The 22,320-nt window shown below is 37.5% G+C and overlaps 1 protein-coding gene across 4 annotated transcripts in view; it reads left to right on the top strand.

The window, feature by feature from the left end:
* Positions 1 to 14,242, top strand: part of trak1b (trafficking protein, kinesin binding 1b) — a 31,979-nt gene extending 17,737 nt beyond the window's left edge. The window contains exons 1-15 of one of the 4 annotated variants that reach the window (XM_079590884.1): positions 1,487 to 1,674; positions 2,715 to 2,791; positions 3,379 to 3,495; positions 3,678 to 3,775; positions 4,048 to 4,156; positions 5,971 to 6,049; positions 6,136 to 6,266; positions 6,362 to 6,436; positions 6,567 to 6,704; positions 7,639 to 7,715; positions 7,832 to 8,041; positions 9,543 to 9,796; positions 10,684 to 10,971; positions 11,924 to 12,026; positions 12,101 to 14,242. In XM_079590884.1, the coding sequence (XP_079447010.1) occupies positions 1,611 to 1,674; positions 2,715 to 2,791; positions 3,379 to 3,495; positions 3,678 to 3,775; positions 4,048 to 4,156; positions 5,971 to 6,049; positions 6,136 to 6,266; positions 6,362 to 6,436; positions 6,567 to 6,704; positions 7,639 to 7,715; positions 7,832 to 8,041; positions 9,543 to 9,796; positions 10,684 to 10,971; positions 11,924 to 12,026; positions 12,101 to 12,872 (2,592 nt within the window). In that variant the 5' untranslated portion in view covers positions 1,487 to 1,610 and the 3' untranslated portion in view covers positions 12,873 to 14,242. Of the gene's footprint in view, positions 1 to 1,486; positions 1,675 to 2,714; positions 2,792 to 3,378; positions 3,496 to 3,677; positions 3,776 to 4,047; positions 4,157 to 5,970; positions 6,050 to 6,135; positions 6,267 to 6,361; positions 6,437 to 6,566; positions 6,705 to 7,638; positions 7,716 to 7,831; positions 8,042 to 9,542; positions 9,797 to 10,683; positions 10,972 to 11,905; positions 12,027 to 12,100 lie in introns of those variants that run through there. The other 3 variants (XM_079590883.1, XM_079590886.1, XM_079590885.1) reach the window with 3 other exon arrangements.
* Positions 14,243 to 22,320: the final 8,078 nt, after the last annotated feature.

Here is a 22,320-nt window from a genome sequence, read left to right as displayed (position 1 = left end):
CTAACATTAAGTAAGACAACTTGTTTATTGACTTGTTCATTCATAGCAATTTGCTGTAGAATATGTTCCGATCGCGTCCAGTCAGTTTGGGTTCAACTTTAAAATAATATACGGGTCCGCGTCAGTTCGGGGTAGTACATTTATGGCATTTCTTGGTTCTGCACTGGTCCGGGTCCAACTTTTAAATAAAAGACAGGTCCATGTCGTTTTTTTCGATGAAAAAAAGAATAGAATCAGTGTGTTACACTGGCCCAGTCAAAGTCCAGGCCTCAACCCGATTGAAATGTTGTGGCAGGACCTTAAGAGTGCTTTGTGTAAATAGACGTCCACAAACCTCCAAGAAATTAAGCAACGTTGTAAAGAACAGTGAGTCAAAATTCCTCCACGACGATGTGAGAGACTTATAAAGTCATATAGAAAATGATTACTTCAAATTATTGCTGCTAAAGGTGGTTCTACAAGCAATTAAATAATAGGGTGTACTTAGTTTGTCACACATGGCTTCTCCATTTTGGCTTTATTTTGTTAAATAAATAATGACAGTGTAATGTCATGTGTTGTTGTTCATCAGAGGTATTTACCTAATTTAAAGACCTGCTAAAGACCAGATAATTTTTTTTGTCCTGACATGTAAAACCATAGAATTAAAAAAAAGTGTACTTTCTTTTTTCTGTATGTATCAGTCTTGTTCTATATCAGTTTATATATTGTTACTTTAGATTCTTAAAATATAATACAATGTGATAAAACTTTCCCTTTAATTTGACTGAACTGAAGTAGCCTACATCATATTAATCTCCATGCATGTTCAGAATTGCAATGCACCAGCCATATAGTAGAACTCATTTATTTCAGGTATTAATTTCTATATTTTTGGATCTGTAAAATGGCAGATTACTTTAGTAATGGCAGTATTTTTTCCACATTGTATTGTTGTAAAATACTTTATTTGCGTTATTTTGTGTAGTAAAAACAGCATTCAAAAATGTATTTACTGTCATATTTGATCAAATTAATGAATTTTTGCTGATTAAAAGTATTCACTCCTTTCATAATATAGATAAAACTATAAATTATTATTACTAAATAAATTATTCCAAAATAATGTCTATGTTAACTTAATTGTCATACTGAAGGAAACAAAGTAATATGAATTACAAATGATCAGTATAATATTTTATTGGATAATATTATGATATGGTTATCATGGATAATATTTGGGAAAGAAAATATACTACATAGTGTTAATGGCACACTAGTTTACATTATAGATTAGGCCTATAGTCTAGTGTGTAACCTTTACATTTGACCTTGTGATATCAACCCTACTGTCATGTCCCTCATCCCACACCAGCGCTCTCTCTCTCTCTCTCTCTCTCTCTCTCTCTCTCTCTCTCTCTCTCTCTCTCTCTCTCTCTCTCTCTCTCTCTCCATCCCTCCATCCCTCCCACTGTATCTCTATCTCACCATAGTGTTAAATATAGTTACTCTACTCTTGTTGCTGTAACTGACCAGACTCCGCATCACTCAATACCTTTACGGTAGTAAGGAAGTGTAGCGCTCATGTTTGGTCTGGTCCTCTCTCTGCTGAGTTGAGAGAGAGTGGAAGGATGCACACGATCATGGGAGCAGAGGACTTTGAGCTGGAGTGGTGCTATGAGCAGTATGCCAATGGTAAAGCCTCTGTGTGTGTGTGTGGGTTTTGTGTTTTATGCACTTTTAGCATCTCTTTGATTAGTTTCTGTTTTCATTTCTCATTGTTATGTGTTTTTGTTGATTTTGAGGTTTAGATTGTTTGTTGTGGGCTACTTTTATCTGTAAAGGATTTGAGAGGTTTGGAAGTGCTTTAAAGCTATCGCATTTTCTTTTTTACTCTCTCTTTCCTTTTTGAGTATAGCCTGAGGCCTCTGGATTTCCGTGTGTGTGTGTGTGTGTGAGAGAGAGAGGGAGAAAGTATGGCATGGTAGTCTTATTGTTTGCTCTGTCAAGAGCCATTTCATTTTCTGGCAGTATAAAACTTCTTTCTCTTTCTCATTTCTGGAAGTCTTTAATATTTTTTTACAGTCAATGTCCTGAGGCTGAGCTCTGAATTTAGATGTATAATGCTCATTAAAGCCATTAGGATCTCAGATGCGTTCAAATACGTGATTTGTTATTCAAATTAATTAAAACCGTATAAAATTCAGTTTTTATCTTTGAAGACATTAATCCATATTCAGTTTTGCATTTCGAAATTAAGATTCTATTGTATGTTTTATATACAGCTCCAAGATGTAGTATGTCTTGTGACAAAAAAAAAAAGTTCCTTCTGCATGCCCACATCCTGTACATTGAATTTAGTTTTAATTGTGTCATTAACAAGTTGTTGCAACGTTTATTATATCAAAATTTTGTGCATACGTTTGTGCATGTGTGTGTGTGTGACTGTAAGAGTGTGATATAACAGTAATTGTGGATGATCTGATTCTGGCTGACTGTGGATGGGGTTGCTGGGTAACAGCACCATGGAAACAGTCGCCGGGACAATCACGCATGATTTGTCATTGATGTTATTGTAAGAGCGTGATGGTACGAGATTCAGCAAGCCATAGCTCCCCCCCCCATTCTTTTTTTTAGGTTAAGTCAATGTAGGATTCTCATTGTGTTGAACTCGGGTCTGATGTATTTAAGTGCTTTGCTAACAGGTTTTTCTACTCTCTTTCTGTCTGTTTCAGTACTATGTGCTGAGCGAGTGGGCCAGATGACTAAGACCTACAATGACATTGATGCGGTCACAAGACTTCTGGAGGAGGTGAAAATTAAAAAGAAATTATGTGCATTTATTATGATGCTAGAGTTTGGGTTCAGTAAGAGTTTTTTATTTTATTCAGGAAGGATGCATAAAATTGATCAAATGTGACAGAAAAGATTTATAATGTTACAAAAATTATATTTCAATTAAATGCTGTTCTTTTGAACATTCAAAGAATCAAAGAATCCTGAAAAAAGTGAATCACAGTTTCCACAAAAATTTTAAGCAGCATAACATTGATAATAATAAGAAATGTTTTTTCACCAAATCAAGATTCAAGATTCAAATAGCTTTATTGGCATGGTGACTTTACATTGCCAAAGAAAATCATCATATTAGAATGATTTCTGAAGCATTATGTTAGTCAGCTTTGCCATCACAGGAATAGTTTAAAAAAAAACATTAAAAAATAGAAACCAATTATTTCAAATTGTAATAATAATGAACAGTATTACTGTTTTTCTTTATTTTTTATCAAATAAATGCATCCTTTCAAAAGCACTTTCAACAACAACAACAAATCTTCCAGACTCCAGACTTTTGAATGGTAGTGTATTTGAGAATCTTTTCTTCGACTCATTCTACAGAAAGAGCGGGATCTGGAGCTCTCTGCCCGCATCGGTCAGTCCCTCCTGAAGAAGAATCGCATACTGTCGGAGCAGAGCGAATACCTGGAGGAACAAGTGGGCACCATCAGGGAAGAGGTACATGAACAGATTCATTACAATGCAACTTTTGAAGTTTCAGCTCAGATAAGTCTGTTAAAATATTAGTAATGATATGAGTAATGACCATTAGCCTATGTTCAACCTGTTAGTAATGATGAAGTCATGAGTAATGAATGTTTGTAGTTTGATTCAGTTTTGTTGATTTGATTGTACCGCAGGTGGCTCAGCTGCACCATGAGTTGAATCTAAAAGACGAGCTCCTGCAGTTCTACACTAATGCAGCGGAGGAGAGTGAAGAGGGGTCTGGATCGCCCACGTCAGTCCACTGTTTTATAACACTGTTCTCATTTGTCTCTCGCTCAAGGCCAGTTCTTTTGGCTTCAGTTAGGATATTTTTAGCCTAGGTGTTTTTCTTCAGGGCTTCTCAGCTATATTTTAATGTATAATGTGCTAAACTAAACAATGTTATAACACTTGTTATTTCTGCTGAATGAGACAGCCCAAAGATCTTCAATAAAAGTAAACAAAAGCAGAATTGTAATATTTCAAAGTGATTTCATATTTATAGTTTTTTTGTTTTGGGTTCAGGGGTCAACAGGGAAGGGCAGGAGTTTCTGCCCGTAGCGGTTCATCTCTGGATATTCTGCAGCAAAAACTTCGAGACCTTGAGGAGGAAAACATTTCTCTCAGATCAGAGGTACATGCACATGCAGAGAAATTATATATATATATATATATATACATGTGAAACTCGAAAAAGTTCAAAAGTTCATTTATTTCAGTAATTCAACTTAAAAGGTGAAACTAATATATTATATAGAACAATTTTGATGATTATGGCTTACAGCTATGAAATCCTTTTCACAATATTCTAATTTTGAATTTGGGGTTTTCATAAGCTGTAAGCCATAATCATCAACATTATAACAAATAAAGGCTTGAAATATCTCACTTTACATGTAATGAGTCTATATAATATATTAGTTTCACCTTTTAAGTTGAATTACTGAAATAAATGAACTTTTGCACGATATTAATCGATATGAATGATATATATTATATAATTCTAAATTTAGAATCTAATAATATATACACGCACACACAGTACTGTTCAATAGTGTGGGGTCGGTAAGATAATTTTTTTGTGATCATGATTTTAATATACTGAAGAAATGTGTTAAAATATGTTCAAGAAACATTTCTCATTATTTATACTGTATATATATATATATTCCTCCGTACAAAGATTGCAAACCACTTTGCTTTTGTTAAATCTTTATTTGATGTATTTCGAAAATATTTGGTTAAAGGTACTTTACAAAATACCAAGAACCGTATGAAACAGTTAATACTTATTTATATTTTAACCTGACACACTTGGTCTTTAAAGGGATACTTCACCAATTAGCATTAAGTTTTGAATCAGTAGAAACCCGGTAGTATTTTCGAATGACCATGCGTCCCTCCCTCATGTCCTCCTGAGATGAGAGATTTATGTATTTTTTGTCTGGAAAAAATCCTCCGATGATGCAAAAATCGTCACTTTTTTTGGCCAGAGGCTAGAGACTACAGCCAGTAGTAGGAGCTAGATCCGCATGTTTTCAACCCGCCCATAGTGGGTGGGATCTTACTCACAGAATGTACAAAGTGTCAGCCATTTTTCACATGTCCGGCTGGGATTTCAGGATCGCCTAAAATGTCCGGGATTCGGCTTTTGCCGTCTACAGTCGCCATTCATTATGTTTACATGCACATCTTTTGTTTCCATCGGACTAAATTCATTCCGATTGGTGAATCTGAATGTAGTGTTTACATGAACGTTAAACAAGTGATTGGTTGATGTGCGTTTTAGCATTGCTAAGAAAGTTTTCGTCTCGCCGGGATCCGTGTGAAGCAGAATGCATGACCTGCAAAGCTGGCATGTCAGTCTCAAATAATGTAATAACGTAAATATAATGAATGGCGACTGTAGAAAGCAAAATCCGAAACCCGGACATTTTGGGCGATCTCCAAATCTGGTGCGGGAATCCAAAGCTTGTGGCTACCTGTACGAGCCGCAATACAGTGGGGAACAGTTGCGGATGATCGAACAAGAGGCGGCCGGAGCAGCTGAGCAAGACCTGCTTGGCAGTCAGGAGGAAGAGCCCGGGCAGACTCGAGGAGGGGCGGACTAACTCATCACGGAGACTCACAAAAAAAGGGCGTCTTTTCAGTTTTGAGTCAACTAGTAGCCTAGTTGTATTATTTATTCCGATACTGTCCTCTGTAACCGGTAGGCGTGGCTTGGGAGTGGCCTCGTAGGACAGCGAAGCAAGTGCATTCTGGGAGTTGTTGTCTTTCATCCACATGAGCCAAAAATACATTTTCTGGCTTTTCGCAGTCTAGAAGGCACCAACTTCTAAAATAATTTCACATTTCCACTACATAAATGACCCAATTTAAATACACATTCATCTTTCCAGTGGTGAAGTATCCCTTTAAGTAGTTCTTGTCTCTCTTTCTTGTCCTTAGGCGAGTCATCTAAAGTCTGAGACCGAGTCATATGAGGAGAAAGAACAACAGCTGGTGAATGACTGCGTCAGAGAGCTGAGTGAGTGAAACGTTGGCATGAAGTGGAGGTGTAGAGCTCTATCTTTTAACAAAACTAAAATAAGTCCACCCTTTCTCTTCATACAGGGCAGTCCAGCATCCAGATCTCCAGTATAGCAGAAGAGCTGGCCAAAAAGACAGATGATGCCTCTCGCCAACAGGAGGAAATCACACACTTACTCTCTCAGATAGTGGACCTGCAGAAAAAAGCCAAAACTGTGAGTCGTTTGCACCTTTCACTCTATCGGAGAACAAATAAAGAAATATATGAGATAAATATGTGCTGAGATTTACATGTGTATGTTTTTGACAGTTTGCCATTGAGAATGAAGAACTTTCTCAGCACCTTTTGGCAGCTAAAGACGCTCAGAGACAGCTCACAACCGAGGCACTTTATTTCAAACATAATAAATCAGTATTCTACGTATTTAATCTTACAAAAGCATGTCTTCATAATATATTCACTTATTCAATCTGTGTGAATGTTGTTGACTATTGTTGGTTCCTCACACACACAGCTGCAGGAGCTGGAGGAGAAATACTCTGAGTGCATTGAAATGCTCCATGAGGCTCAAGAGGAGCTCAAGGACCTACGGAACCGCAGTGTGTCTGCAGGAACTCCTCGACGCTATCACCCTCTGGGACTTTTTCCCATGGTACACAAACACGCAGTTATATAACTCATGCAAGGCCAGTGCACTAGGAGATCACAAACATGTATCTTTTGGTTTAATGTCTGTTGGTGTGGATTTTCTGGTGGGAATGACAAAAGCTGGATAAGACTTGGACTTGCTGGTACAGCAAGTTAGGTAGAAGTCAATTTACACTACTGTTGTGGTCAGTAAGACTTAAAAAAACTCAGAAAGGACGCATTCAATTGATTAAAAATTACAGTAAAGACTTACGTTGTTACAAAAAATCAATTTGAAACTTGACCTTTCTATTCATTAGAGAATCTTAAAAAAAAACTTTACATTTTACTTAAGTTATATAGTGAGTTATATAAATAAAAGCAGAACATTCTCAATTTAGTTTGGTTTGGCAATAACATTTATGAAACCTACTAATTAATTAATGACATTTCTGTCGATTAAGTTCTGCTAGAGATGTGTTTCTCTGTAAATTCTCATTTCCATCATAATCAAAGAAACCTTTTTGTAAAACTTGAATAAAATGGAAAATTGCTCTATAAAATGTTTAAATGTTATGACTACAGTTTCTTTGTTCTAAAAATTACAAATCGTACAAAAATACCACATTAATTAAAAAAATCTAATAGTACATTTTATGCATTGACATGGGAATTTAAAAAGTCCGAGTGGAGAACAAGCCCAAAAGAAAAAAAATATGGTATTGTTTATTATAACTAATTACTGTTATAATATTATCATAATGTTGTTTATTATTTTTATCTTTTTTGTTTATTTAAACATATTTTGAGGACTAAATTGAATCCAAAAGTGAGCTAAATCTAAAAGAACGTTATTTTGGTGATGTCCTCATTTGTAAAAGAAAGGGGAAAAAAGAAGTAAATAAAATGTGTGCGTGCGTTTGTGTGTGTGTGTGTGTGTGTGTGTGTTTGTTTTTTAGGACTCCCTGGCTGCTGAAATTGAGGGAACCATGAGGAAGGAATTGAGTCTCGAGAATCCTGACAATGAAGAACAGAGGTTTGAACTTTTTTCCCCTTCCTATCACATAGCACATTTTCTTTCATTGGTCATTATCTGTTTTTTACTGTTTTTTAAACTTTGCATTCAATAAAAAAATATGCTTTTGTTTCAAGGGTCCGTCATAAGCGTGTGTTTGAGACTGTGAAGAACATCAACCAGTCCGTCAGACAGCAATCTTCTGCTAATTCTGCTACTAACATCCCTGGGTCCAATCAGACGCTGTCATCCCTTAGCTCCGCCCTATCCGACAGCAATAGCAACTATGCAGTACCTGATAACCGTACACAGAGCATGCTCCAGGAGTCTGGCTCCTCAGATGCTGCGTGAGTCTATTATGAACTTTCAATTAACCTTTAGCGAAATCATAATGTAGTCACTGCTTTCCTGGGAAAACAATAAATGCATGTTAAAATATTCATGGGTCTGAAAGGCCACTGGTTCTGGCCCACTTGAATGAGTTTGTGGGTCATTTACAGGAAAATCTAAATAACACATTTAAAATGTAACTGATGAAGGGGGACATGCAAATGGTCAAAAAAGTTGAAGCGATCAAATACTGTGACTAGTTCAGCATCCTTTTAACTACACTGTAACAAGTGATCAGTTGACTTAACTTAAAAAAAAAGTAAGAAATCCCGTTGCTTTAAAATTAAGTAAATATACTTCATGCGTAATTGAAAAAATGAAAGGTGCTCTAAGCGATGCTGGGTGACGTCTCTTCTTGTTGACAATCAAAGTATTGTCAAACAAAACGGAGGCTAGCTAGACCCTCCCTCATCCCGTCTCCTCTCTCTCCCTTCGTTTCCCAGTGAGCATAAACAACGGCTCCTTCATAAACTAATTTAGTCAAAGTTGTCAATAGCCTATAAATGAACATTCAAATTCATAACAAACAGAGTGAATACAATCATTCACACAAGCTGTCGCCCTACTGTGAGTTTGCTTGATCATTTACAATAGAGATCGATCGCTAGCTGCTATAAACCTATATGTTGTATTCACTAAAGTTTGCGCTGACTGCATAGATCTAGCTAATTATATCCTTGTGTTGGTTAGGCGAACACGAACATCCATTTCGAAAAACCAAAAAATGGATTTACCCACCTGTCCAGCAAAAACAGAGCTACCTGAATGTCGGATTGGAAGCCCCTCTGGCGGCGGAGTTTTCGCCGCCTTTCGCAGGCTTTTCCAATGTAAATTCGGGACTTCGCGCGTTCCTTATCCTTTTCCCTCTTTGCAATTTGTTCATCGGAATGTCGTCTCTTTGGTCGTGTCGGCCATATCAAACTTTAAGAGAATATAATTCTAACTTCCTTCTTCATGCTTCTCTCTCCTCCTCCACACACCCCTTCATGTGTACGCACACTAACCCCCCAAACCACACCCCCAAATCTTGCTTGTCAGTTATTGGCTGGAACACTGTTTGTTATGTTTCGTAGTGCGGGTTGCCCCAGTTTGTTTTTGTTGCCGTTTGTGGAGCCTGGGCTGTCTACAAAGACTGCGTTTTTTACAGTGTGTTCAGGAGACAGGCAGCTAGCGGATAGTGAGGAGATGTTTGCTGTATGTGACACAAAAAAAAAATTTGGCCTAAAAAACGTGTGAAATTGCTTATAGCACCTTTAAGTTATGTGGAATAGTCAAGTTCACATAACTTAATTTTTTTAAATTTCACATGAAGTTTATTTAGGCCTACTTAATTTTACGGCAATGGGTTTCAAGTTAAGTAAACTGATCACTTTTTTGTGTAAAACAAACAAATGGCATTGTTTCCTGAGAATGACCCTTGTTTTCAATCATACGACTTTCCTTGTTCTCTGACTGCAGTGTGGACGCCTCTGAGAAGCGATCTGGCTCCGAGGAGCTCAAGCTCGCTCTGCGACGACTGTCTCTACGTCGTCAGAACTGTTTGAGCGAGCGTCTCTTCTTTGAGGGGGAGCGGGGGAGGCGTAATCGGGAGCCGGCGGACAGTGGAGATTATTCAAACAGGCTTGTGCACAGTGAGAGCATCATGTCCCTGGGCGCTTGGTCCAGTCGGCCTTATCTTCCCGACAAGCTCCAGATTGTTAAACCTCTGGAAGGTGACCGAAATACCAAAAATGTCTATCCTAAGACATTCCTGCATTACCGTTCCAGGCCACGCCCACCCACTATGATGCTTTTCAATTCACTGTGGGCGCTAATGCATCCCCGCAAACACTCCTACTTTAGAGAGTCCCGCTCCTGGGTACATTTACACTAGCGATCAGGTTTTGAAAATGGATAAATGTAAAGGAATGGTTCACTAAAAATAAAAAAATTCTGTCATCTAGCCTTTTAATTGAAAAAAAAAGCTAATTTTGAATGAAACACACCCTCCACTGTATCACTTATTTTGCATTTGCAATTACTGTTATGCATATTCATATAGTCTATAAAAGCTCTACTATGCAGCAATCATAGAGGCAGGACTTTATTTGTGTTTTATCTATGCTATACTATGTATGTGAGATGTAAAAGAGTCCAATTAGTCGTTTCTATATATTCTAGTGTCTACACTAATATACACTAATATAGTGTATGAAGTAGTGATTTAAATATTAATATGTCAAGTTTGTTGTGAAAGTTCTTGGGGGATTTCTGTTTTCTATTTTATTACCGCCACCTAATGGACAATAAGTGAAACATATAACTTTTGTTTGTGTTATTCTTCATCCATTTTTATTCTGTTTCTGTATTTCTTGTACTTGTATTTCCCCCCCTCATCTCTTATTCTGTGTTCTGCACTTTATTTAGTATATCTTCAATAAAGACATCTTATTCTCACTCTTTCTTTCTTTCCTTCATTTTTTTGTTTTTCATTATCACTTCATTGCAGCATTGTTAATATGTGTTTGTTTTCACACTAAGTGGATGTAGCCACTGTGTAAATTGGGTTATGAAATCACACAGTTCTCCGTCTCAATATCCCTTGTGTCTTTTTCCCTAGGCTCAGCTACCCTTCAGCACTGGCAGCAGTTAGCTCAGCCTAATCTGGGCGGTATCCTGGATGCTCGACCTGGTGTGGTCCCGAAAGGCTACCGTCCTTTGGAGCTGGACCTGGAGGAAGTATATCACTATGCCGACTATGAGGAGGATGAGCCTGGAGATCAGTACTTCCAGAACCTTCCCACCACAACCACATCTAATCCCAGTGTCCCTCCTGCCCATAGCATTTCTCCCTCAGCCTCCCCGTCACCATGTCTCAGCACAGGTCACGCGTCCATAGAGTTCTCAAGTAAGTCAACATGTTTCTGTGTGCTACAGACATTGCATCCGATGCAAAGATATTTATGTAATAACAAAAATAAATAATACTTGTGTTTCTAAGAACACTTTTTCTTGTATGTATGAAGTCAGAAATGGTCATATGCTCCATAATGTTTGATAAATGTTAACTTTTTAAAGTATATAGAGTCCTTATCAAACCTGACTTAAAGAAACAAATTACAATAATGCAAAATATTTGTATTTATTTATTTATTTGTTTAAAAAGAAATCAAGGCTATATCTTTGCCTATTGTCCCATTAATTTCAAATTTCAGAATGACAAATTTCTCAAATCAATATTTTAAATCTATGTATTTGGTCAAGAGCTGTGTAAATAAAAAAAATAAAAAAATATTTTAAATAAATTATTGATTAATTTAGATAAAATAAATTCATACTTGCTATATCTATAATTAGTCCTTATACAAAACTATTTGTTTTATTATAAAATATTTCTTGATTGATTGTCGATCGCTTAAAACGGTATATTTGCCCACTATACCAGGCAAACGGTTTCCTATATATTAAGATAATAAAAAAAAGAATTACAAATGACTTAAGTCAATATTTCAAATCCATGTATTTGTCAAATGTAAATGTAAATGTTTTTTTAAAATAATAATAATTGTTTTATTTGTTTAGATCAAATTATTTAAAACTATTGTTTTATTTGATTGATTAATTAGTTGATTGATCCAAACTGTATATTTACCCATTGTCCCAGGCAAACAATTTCCTATAAATTAGGCTAACACATTTCAGGTAACAGAATTACAAATTTCTCAAATCAATATTTCAAATCTGTGTATTTGGTAAGTAGCCATGTAAATAAAAAAATCATAAAAAAATAAAAAACATATTTATTTAGATAAAAATAAATAAAAAATGTGCTTTGTTCTCAGCTTTTGTACCTTTTTCAGTGTATTTCCCAGGCAAATGCATGGCTCATACAAGTTCGACCTACACCTTCACCACCTGCAAAATCCTCCATCCTTCTGATGAGCTCACAAGGGTGACCCCCAGGTAATATACTGTCCTGTAACTGAGATAATAATTCACAAGCCAATCAGCACATAATGTTCTGCTTCTCTGTCCAGTTTAAACCCCGTCCCAACCTCGTCCTGCGTGATTTCAAGCAGTCTTCGGTCGACGCCTGCTGTCACGCCCTGTACTCCTCGCCGAATGAGCCTGTCCCAGTCACAATCCTTCACCAACCTGCGGGACCCCACAAAAACCTTCAGCACGTCTTTGGGGCTGGTGCGCCTCCTGCAGGAGAGGGGCATCTCTTCCGCCGTGTACCAGCCTCAGAGCTGGGACAGAGGAAGTGGAGGAGTCCTCTTTTCCACCTCAGTTCTTCCTCCCCCGCCTCACGACCCCCACCGGCCCAATACCCCACCCAATTCCCCCACCCGCCGCACTCCTAGCCCGGGATCGGTGGTTTCTGATTCAGACACCTCTATGCCTTTCTCTTTCAAAAGCCCATCCTATGAAAACTTTTTGGCTTCCAAACCGGCACGGTCCATTTTGAAAGAGGTAGCAGGGGTGTCTCAGGCTAAAGACTGTGAGAGCCAAACTGATGTCAGTATGTATAATCTCAATTTGGTTGATAAGCTGAAAAGGTTGGGTTTGGCAAGCCCCGGGGCTTCTGGGGCAACAGGGGGTGGGATTCCAAGGTCAAGCCCACTTATAAGTCATCTTGGTGCACTACGAAGGGCAGGGTCCCCCTTTAGTCCACTGAACGAAGGGATGAGAAGGAATCGGAGCTATCCTGCTATGGTCGGGGCCAGTATGGCGATGAAGGGGCCTGGCCCTCAAGGGGATGAAATGTTACTGACTTCTAAACTACCTAAGCAAACAAGTCTCAAATAAGTTATGCATATCACACAATCAATAGATAGGACACTAAACTACTAACACAGAGGTCATAACTTGTACAAAGACACACTAACTTAAATAATTCACCCAATTTTTTTCTGAATCTGTCTTCATTTCCTCACCCTCATTCCTAACCTGTATAACTTTACAATATAATTTTGAAGAATATTTCAGCTGTTCATAAAATGAAAGTCAGTGGGATCCAAATCTACTGGACTTCATAGACTTTTATTGTATGGACAAAAGCCAAGACGTTTTTCAAAAAAATCTTCATATTCATCATTCATCATTCACAGTCATTCGCTCAGTCACAGTCACATCATTTCCAACATTTGGAAGGACTTGAGGGTGAAAAAATAAAGACATAATTTTCATTTTTAGGTGAACTGTCCCTTTAAAAACTACTTTAAAAACACGCATACACACATAGTTTGAAGTTTCTCCACACTTAACTCCCTGAATTGCCCTGTAGGATCTAATGCGATATGTTCCTGTACCGATGGTGCTGATTGTACATAACCTTTGACCTCACTTTCACTTCCCTGTGCACATGCAGGAAAGAATAAACCATCAAAAAACAATTGAACCGGAAAATCTACTGTCACATGTATGATTCGATCACTATGAATTAGAACTAAGTTATCACATTTGGAGCTGAGGGTATTTCCAGGATATAATAAAATGTATTGATTCGGGATCAATGGTGTTCTGCCCCTGCTTTGGGCAACTATAGAGATGTGTTCTCCCTGAATGGTTTTGAAGGGTTGCAGTTGAGGCTGATGTATTGATGCTGGCAGAGAGAATGTGTAGGACAGGTTTAATCACTCACCTGACCAACTCTCTTTTCTTCCATTTCTCAGTTTATATCTTTTTTTTAGAAGATGAATATGTAGTGAAGTAGTGAACATTATAGCTTTTGATTCGATAAGTGGTAGAATAAATTGAGGGTTGGCTACATGGATTGACTGATTTCAGGAAGTGCTGTTGTCTACATATGAAATTCTACATATGGTTTTCTATGATAAAAAAGCGAGTGCCTGTATTTGAGTCATCTGTTATGTCTTTACTGAACGATTAGGAAACATTTGAGCAGCCGGAGAGCATTGTAAACTAGAATGAGCACTGAGCACTTGTATTTAATTGCAATTTTATTGTCTTTATTCATTTACCTTCTTTTTCATGTTATTAAAAGTTGCACTTTGACGTTCTAATGTGCTGTTTAACACCACCTGTTTCATAAAGTTTTTGAGATTTAGTTGCTCTTAGCTTATGGTCTTACAAGGACAAAATATTTTAGATTAGAGAATAAGCTTTAATGTTTTTTTTATTATTTTTTTATTTTCAAATTAAAATAAATGCAGAGGAAACAAAATTACGCTTCTGGTCGTCGATGTCCATAACTGTCAACTAGAGGGCACTGTGTCCTCACTTATTTGTTTCTTTCCTTGTCCTCCCACTGATAACCTTTACAAGTGAAGTAGTCTACCAGTTGTATGTTTTTTCTCATGATAAAACTCATGACTTTCTTAACATTTTGACTTTGAAAAAGATTACATTAAGATAGTTTTGATTTGTTTAACATTTTGGCAACTGTTTTATTCCCCTGAGAAAAAGATTAATTGTAGTTGCAATAACAGCTATTTTGCGCGGAACTGAGGAACAACTGATGATGACACGGTTTGATCTTTGGCTAACCAATCAGAGGACAGTTTTTTATTTTTATTTTTTAATGAAAAAGGAGCAAGCTTCTCTTTTTTTCTACTTCGGTATTAAATAAAAAATCTGATTCTCTGCTTGCAGCAAAGTCAATTTAGCGATTTCTGGTCTTGTTACATGCTCTAAGCTCTATAAATGGTAAGAAAGAATAATTTGTGGCCCTGAATTTTCTTAGAATGAATTAATAATCAAAAGTGTTTGCTGGACGAACTAATTAATTTATTGTAATATCAATCTAGCTACATCAAATTAATCAGATTGACTTATCCAAATATTCAGAATTAATCAAAAGTTATTTTGCTACACCTGACAACAGTGGAAAATACTTAAAGAACTTGAAATACTGCTCATTTTCAGCAGCCTCTCATTTATTTTTGAGAGGCTGCTCACTGCAGAGCAAATGGGTGGAGCTTACATCTAGCTCCTCCTCCACTCCATTCGTGATTGGTCAACATTATTGGGAGATGAGATAGTCTGTGGCTCTTACCATTGGAAAAAGCATAACAGCTAACTTGGATCAATTGAGGCACATCATCCTATCATATAATGGCAGTGATGTCAGTGGCCTGTTATCAATTACCTTACCTTCCATTCCCCCATTTATTCTCCTTGTGTCTTCTGTCTTTTGCCAGATCGTTGTGGTTGCTACCCGCTATCCTTCAACCCAGCAAGTAAATATTTAACTCTAGTCGTGTCTTGTTCAGCCCTGTTTTGAGGCTCCAGTGCCATTTGTTTTCCCTGTTTGTTTTCTTTTGTGCATCTTCCTCTGTCGATCTCACCAGGCTTTCTCTCTTCTGCCAGAGTTTGAGTTTCTCAATGCCTGGTCTCATCCGTCCCTCTTCATCGCCTGCTGGTGTGGGGTTCTTCTCTGTCACGAATAAGGATGGCTTTACTAAGCTAGACCTCCGCAACGCGTATGTAACGACTGAGACAAATCAGACATAATTATTTGTTATAGTTAACAAATAATATTTAAAACTCACTCTGGGATCTGTGGTCCCATCCCCCCAACAAGGGCAAGAAGGGTCTTTGGTTACCATGACTACGATCAGATAAGTTGGTTTTATTGCTGTTAAAAATGTGGTCAGGACCTTGGCCATAGGTCCTACAGACATTAAAACAGACTATCCTGCATTCATTTATCGATGAACTGATCTATAAATGAGCATGCATCCCAGAACAATTTGTGAATGATGTACTGTCTTGTGTAATGTCTTTTAATACTATTATTTTGTTAATGCTGTGTATTATACAATAGAATCAAATGATCACCTATACCATGTTTGGTCTCTATAAATTGGTACTTTGAAGATCGAAATGATTGTGTACATGATATGCCGATAGCTGCGCAACATATTAGTATTACAAGAATCTTTCTTAGTTTCTTCATCAGAAACCAATCCAGCTGCACATGCAAATGAGCACACTTGAGACAGCATCATAAATCCTCCCCACAGAGAAATCTCCCGCTTAGAAATTCCCCCTTTCTTATAGGTTGAGCCAACCCCGAAAGGTGTGATCTTTTTCAGCCTTTAAATGGCCAAAACACAAGCCTACAGGTTTGTCACCATTTCAATGTTCTGTTGGTTAGCAACCTCCTCTTTTTCCCTCACAGGAACCCGATGGTGCGATCCTGTCTTCCTTAGCTTTCGTCCAGCGCTGTCGTTGCACCTGGAAGAAGGCTGAGAAGGTCCTGGCCCAGACCTCCAGACGAACCAAAGCAGCAGTCAATGTAGCCTACACATCAATGTAGTCTAAAAGCATTCGCTCCGTGTTGTCAAGCCCATATGAAAATTAACCATTGTAACGAAGTTCGTTGTTATGGGAAGGAGGCGGGAACCGGCGAACATTCAACAAACAATTTAATACCAAAAATAAAACAAATACAACACGAAAGTAAAAGACAGAGAGATACGAGACCGATGCGTCGCGCAGTGTCGCTCTCATTATCAATCACGCCACCGGCCTCACACAGTCCTCCCACGGCCCTCGACCTCGTCCTGCTCGCTACAACCATGTAGTTTTCTTATAGTAAAAGTGTAATGATGTTTTTTTGGCGGATTGATTACCGTCTGTATAATCACAGTTTTACTACAAATACCATGGTTAAACTATGTTTAATGTAGCAAAACCATGATTAATTCGTGGTTACCATGGTTTAAATATTAACCATGTTTTTTTAAATTATTTGTAGTAAAAGTTTACTGTAAAACCATATGGTTAATTTTCGTAGTGCATCGCACAGCTTTGTCACACATATTTTTATATTTTGGTTAGTTATATAAAACAGTCAGTTTACCAAATATGTAGGCTAGGGTTAGTTGAGGGCAGATGCGAAGTAAATTAATAATTATGAGATAAACTAATATTTCACGGCATCCTTATGTGAAGTTATATCTGCACAGAAGAAAGCCCTGTCTAGGCTCTGACCTGGTGTAGTTTGTGTCAAGCCATTAGTCTGGTTGCTTGATGATAAAGAGATGAAATGTAGTTGCAATAAACAATTTAAGAATCAGTACAATTGTAACACCTGATGCCTATTTTGTTGCGCAAAACTGAGAAACAGCTGATGACAGCATGGTTTGAGGTTTTGTTGACCAATTAGTGGAAAGGGGCGTTTCATTTGCTCATGTAGAGATCTCATATTTTTAAGCAGTTTATCCATATTGGTTTTTATTGTTTTCAGTTGGTGAATTAGAACAAAGTGTGATGAAAACGAAAGAATATGAAGGGACCAATTTGTGGTAAATTAAAGGTTTCTTCGTTTTCCCGTTTTGAAGACAAAAACGAGAAAAATTATCTGAAGGAACACGGATCGCTTTGGTCAGTCAGAATGTTTAACTCGTCATTTCGACTGTGAATGGGTTTGCATTTTTCCTAAAACAGCTTTTTTATGTAGCCTAATTGTTTGTTTGAAGGAGTACATGACAGAAGTGATAGGAAGCAATTTGTTATCCCAGACAGGATGGTGACTAACCTAATTTCAGGTCTTGCCTACTTCAGACATGCTCTCCAAATTAAGCCTCCATGCTCAAACCACCTTATTCAGATTGAAAAAAGAAAAGGCCCTAGCACAGTAATTGCCATGGGAACAGGACGGGAACTATCTGCACTCAAGTATTTCTTATGAGTCACAAAGATGTCCAGCAATGAGCACAAACAGCATTTAATGTGACCCTGATGCAGGTGGGACATCATTTGAAGATGTTTCATAGGGCAGACTCACAAACATATGACTATGTAATTCATTACAATGACTTTTCTGTTGTCTTGGAGGCAAATCCATTAATGTATGACATATCACTAAGATGTTTTAGAAATCTAAAAAACCCTAACTATAAGTTATCCATCAGATATAATCCATCTCTGGTCACAAATAAGTAGCCATGTTTTGGTTCATCCATTTGCGTCATCCAGTCAGGCAAGAAATAACAAGCAATTGCTAATCTTTTAAAATGAGGGCAAAATGTTGAGCTAACACAATAAGAAGAATGTGACCGATGGGTCCAGTTTATACCTTAATGTCCCCAGCAGTGGTTGTGTTCTTATGGTAGTAACAATTACGTCATTATCTATTATTACCAATCATTTAAATGTTCATATTTTAATATTATGACATTTAATAGCTTTTGTTTTAATTCACATTTAATTTTTTTTAATCATGAACTTGCAGGAGGAGGAGCATAGGCTAGATTAAAGATTATGCATTTATATATTTATTATGAAGAGAACAAATTAACAGAGACTGTGCGTCACTTTTCATGTTCAGGACCACAATGCAGATGAATGTTTGAGGCCACTCAAATGTGAGCTTTGTGCCTGCACAAGCAAATATGAACAACACAATATTAGAAAAAAAGTTATGAACAAAACACGTAAAAAAAAAAAAAACTGAACTAAACGCAATCGTAGAGGTGAAAAGTATTTGAGTAAATGTAATTTGTTACTGTACTTAAGCATGTTTTTGGCTACTTTGTAGTTTTAATGAGTATCAAAAATACTAGCAAAATACTACTTTCTTGAGTACATTTTTGAATAAGTATGTACTCTTTACTCATTTATTTGAAACGAGCAATTACACATTACCAGACATACCGCCTCTCCTGGAAGGTCTGGGAGTCTCTCCTGCAAATTGATAGCAGCTCCATGTTACCCACAAGTTATATATCCCGGAAATCAACTGTGTGACAGCCAGGTATGATTCAATTTACAGCGCATTGGTCAATTTTCTCATTCTTTTCTATCTGCAAACAGTGATTGACTGTTTCACAACTCTGAACGAAATTCAATGACGTCAAGGCTGTAATGTGATTAGCTATCAGGGCACATGTGACTCAAGTTAGCTGTCACGCTTTTTCCAATGGTAGAGTCACATACCCACGTATCTCCCAATAATAAGACCATCTCTGTCTGCAGTACATTTTGCATGGCACTTAACTTTTTCTGCCTCAGTTTATTTCAGCTACAAGAGAAGTGATATTGCCATCTACAGAGCATTTAAGGTAATATATCTTGTGCATTACTTTTACCCAAACTTAAAGGTACAATGTGTAGGAATTTCTCCCATCTAGCGGTGAAATTGTATTTTGCATTCAAACGAATAGTGCTCTCTAGCGCCTCGCTTTTTCAAATGCGTGTTGCAATTATGGTAGCTGTTATGTACCAAGAAGCTATGAAAACATGTCTTCCAATAGCACTTCATCGAGTTTACCTATACATGTTCTACTGTTATGCTGCCTATATAATGAATTACACAACCAAGCAAGGAAAAAAAAGCTTGTAATTTAGACCGGAACATTGACTTACCTGTCGAGAAAAAAGCAGGCAACTTCAGCGTCCCTTTCAAAGTCTTTCTCCTCCATTAGCTCTTTCCACCTGGGAAAAGCTATCCCCATATTTACTCTCATTTTTTAAATTTGCCGATAACGTTTTCTTTTAAATTAAATTGTTTGCTTTTTTTGGCGACGAGGATTCCTTCTCCAATGGCTCGGCATAAGTATGAAGATACCGTGCAGTGCAGCCTTTCAAATTTGCCGGGGCAATGACAAGCGCGCACCTCTCACTCTCCTTGTCCGTTTCAGTCTCTTGACGCTGGCTCTGAACGAAAACGCGTTGTAGAAAACGCGTTGAGGTAGCTAGTGCTTTTTGTCCCTCTCTGCTATTATAGTTTTTCAATATGGCGGAACGACATGGAAGCCTCCATGGACTTACCCGTCCCATGTAAATAAAGATAAGAAATTCTTCGCTTACGAAGATAAGTCAGATCATTGGCAGAGGTAATTCTACACCAATGAGGACATATTTATGAGTAAAGACATTGATTTTAGCTAAAAAATACTTAAACTACACAGTGTACCTTTAACAACAAGGCTACTTTATGCAAATGCGAGTGGATTAGCAGGTAGTTGCTGAATCGCAGGTGTTTATGTGAGATGAGGACATCGTTGCAACAGGAACCAGCGTGTTTAGTGCTTTAATTACTTAATTTTACTTAACATTATTTTATTTATCCATTAAAGAGACCTTTTTGAAAGATATTGTTTACTTAAACCTTTTTGGAAAACTTAAGTTTAACTGAGACTTGAGTGTTTTTAGACGTTTAAGGGGCTGTTGTGCCTTGATTTATTTCAATTTTGAGGTGTTTAGTTTTTTTTTTGTGTGTGTGAAAATAAACATGTGATTGCTCTCCTCACAAATAAACTGTTTCTTGTTTTTCACTGACATGTCTCTTAAGGCCGGGACACACCTGATGGTTGGCCATTGGCGAGCATCTGTCGGGCTATTTTTTGCGGTAGTTTTACTCTTTACCTTTACCTTTACCTCAGCGCAATCAACTTTCTGTATCTGCCTGAACTCAAACCTAAGTCCCCTGCTCGCCTGTGCCGGGGACTTATCCTTCATCCTCCACCGTATCAGTCCTTCTTTTTACACCTCTTTTATCAACAACATCAAAAATATTTTGTCCGTTTGTTTGATTGTGGAAAGAAACTTTGCACAATCAGCTGCCATGACATTTTTGCAATTGTTTGTAGCGGTGACTAAAGCCACAGGTCATGCACTGAGATCAAAGATGAGACAAAACTTTAATAGACCATTTGGGTGTTAACAAACAGCGATGATGTTTTTTGTGTGCGGAGCCTAGCTGGCAATTCCGAGTTTATATGACTATTCTGAGGGGGGGAAAAAAATCTCAATTGTAAGATATAAACCCATTATTCTGTCTTTTTCCTCTGAAGTACGACTTTATATACTGCAATTCTGACTTTTTTCCCTCATAATTGTAACCATTGAAGGTTTCACAGTACAGTATATCCGTTGCATGGCTTGCTTCGAAGGGAGTCTTCAACGACAGTGTCTTATAAAAATGAAGACCATCTTTTTTTCCATTCAGATTCTGACAGCCAAAGGCACAAGAAGACATTTTTTCTCTTAATCCATGGATTTTGCCTGTTCTCCACTGTTTTCAAGCTGACGTTTGCTCGCAAATGGTCTATAGGTAATTAATACGCACGCTCGCCACCAATTGGGCAGGGGGGCTACAATTTAAAATAGATCACCCTCAGTGTAATCTGTCAAAATGATGGACGGCCTTCATATTTTTCCATCACTGCTAAAAACAATTCACTCAATGACGGAAAATATTAAGGTCCCCAGTGTTCAGCATCCGCCCAGCAACAGCCCAGTTTCCAATAACTTTATTCCTATTTGACAAAATTATGACTGAAAGTTGAATCTGATCCAGTGGTGGTCAAATGTGATGTAATATGATGTTGCATTATGTCTATAATTGAGGGTTTGATGTGATCATTTTTTGTTATTGGCCTGTACTTGATTACAGCCCAGTATAGGATTTTGCTTTTATTAAGAGTCAGCAGAGGAAAATTATGATATGACAGCTCTGTCCTGCTCTCCGGCATTTAAATATTGCCTAATTATAGTTGACAGTGACACGTTTGTGTGTGTGTATATGTGTGTGTATGTGGCGGCTGACCAGTCTGAAGACATATGCCTTATCCACTGCATTTCGATGGTTGGTCTGTTATTATACAGAGAGATACATTGCATCTGTCTGTCTTCCAGTCTATTTCTGTGTCCATGTGCCTGTCAAATGGAAATCTTTACCCTTGGACAGCGTATCAAGCTCAATATGTCCCTTGAGTCTGCCTTGAAGTAGGAACTCTCTACTCTCTCTTTCCATGTTCCTTTTCTTTGTCTTTGTCTAAGACCATCTGAATAATTCAAGTCTTTTCTAACCAGAAATTGTACCGCTCTCTCCTCTTAATGTTCCTTTAAAGCGTTTCCTCCATTAATTCACTAACTCATTTATTGATTTTTCACTTTCTTTTCAAGCAAAGAGGCTTCATGAGACTGCAGTTTGAGCCGCAAATACTTGTTAAGCCATTATGTCAAGCACTTCCTTCCATTAAAAGCAAGTTATGTTGGTTGTGAGTTGTTTTGATGGACAAAATGCCAGAGTCTGTAGGATTTAAGGCCAAAGTTGAATGCTGACCTGATTTATTGAAAACTGTGGTTCCATGAATCTGACAAACACATTAGCTTAATGGTTTTCATTTATGCAAAACCACTGTGACAAATAAAATCAAATAAAATGACAAGATTTAAAAACAATACTTTGAGACTTTTTTTTGTGTCTTTTTTAGTAGATTTGGGCTATTCTGCATTATACTATCTTAACAAATGTACATTAGAATAATAATAACAATAG

This window comes from Phoxinus phoxinus, assembly GCF_949152265.1.
Source record: "Phoxinus phoxinus genome assembly, chromosome: 19".
NCBI lineage: Eukaryota > Metazoa > Chordata > Actinopteri > Cypriniformes > Leuciscidae > Phoxinus > Phoxinus phoxinus.
This window is presented reverse-complemented; position numbering and strand designations above follow the sequence as displayed.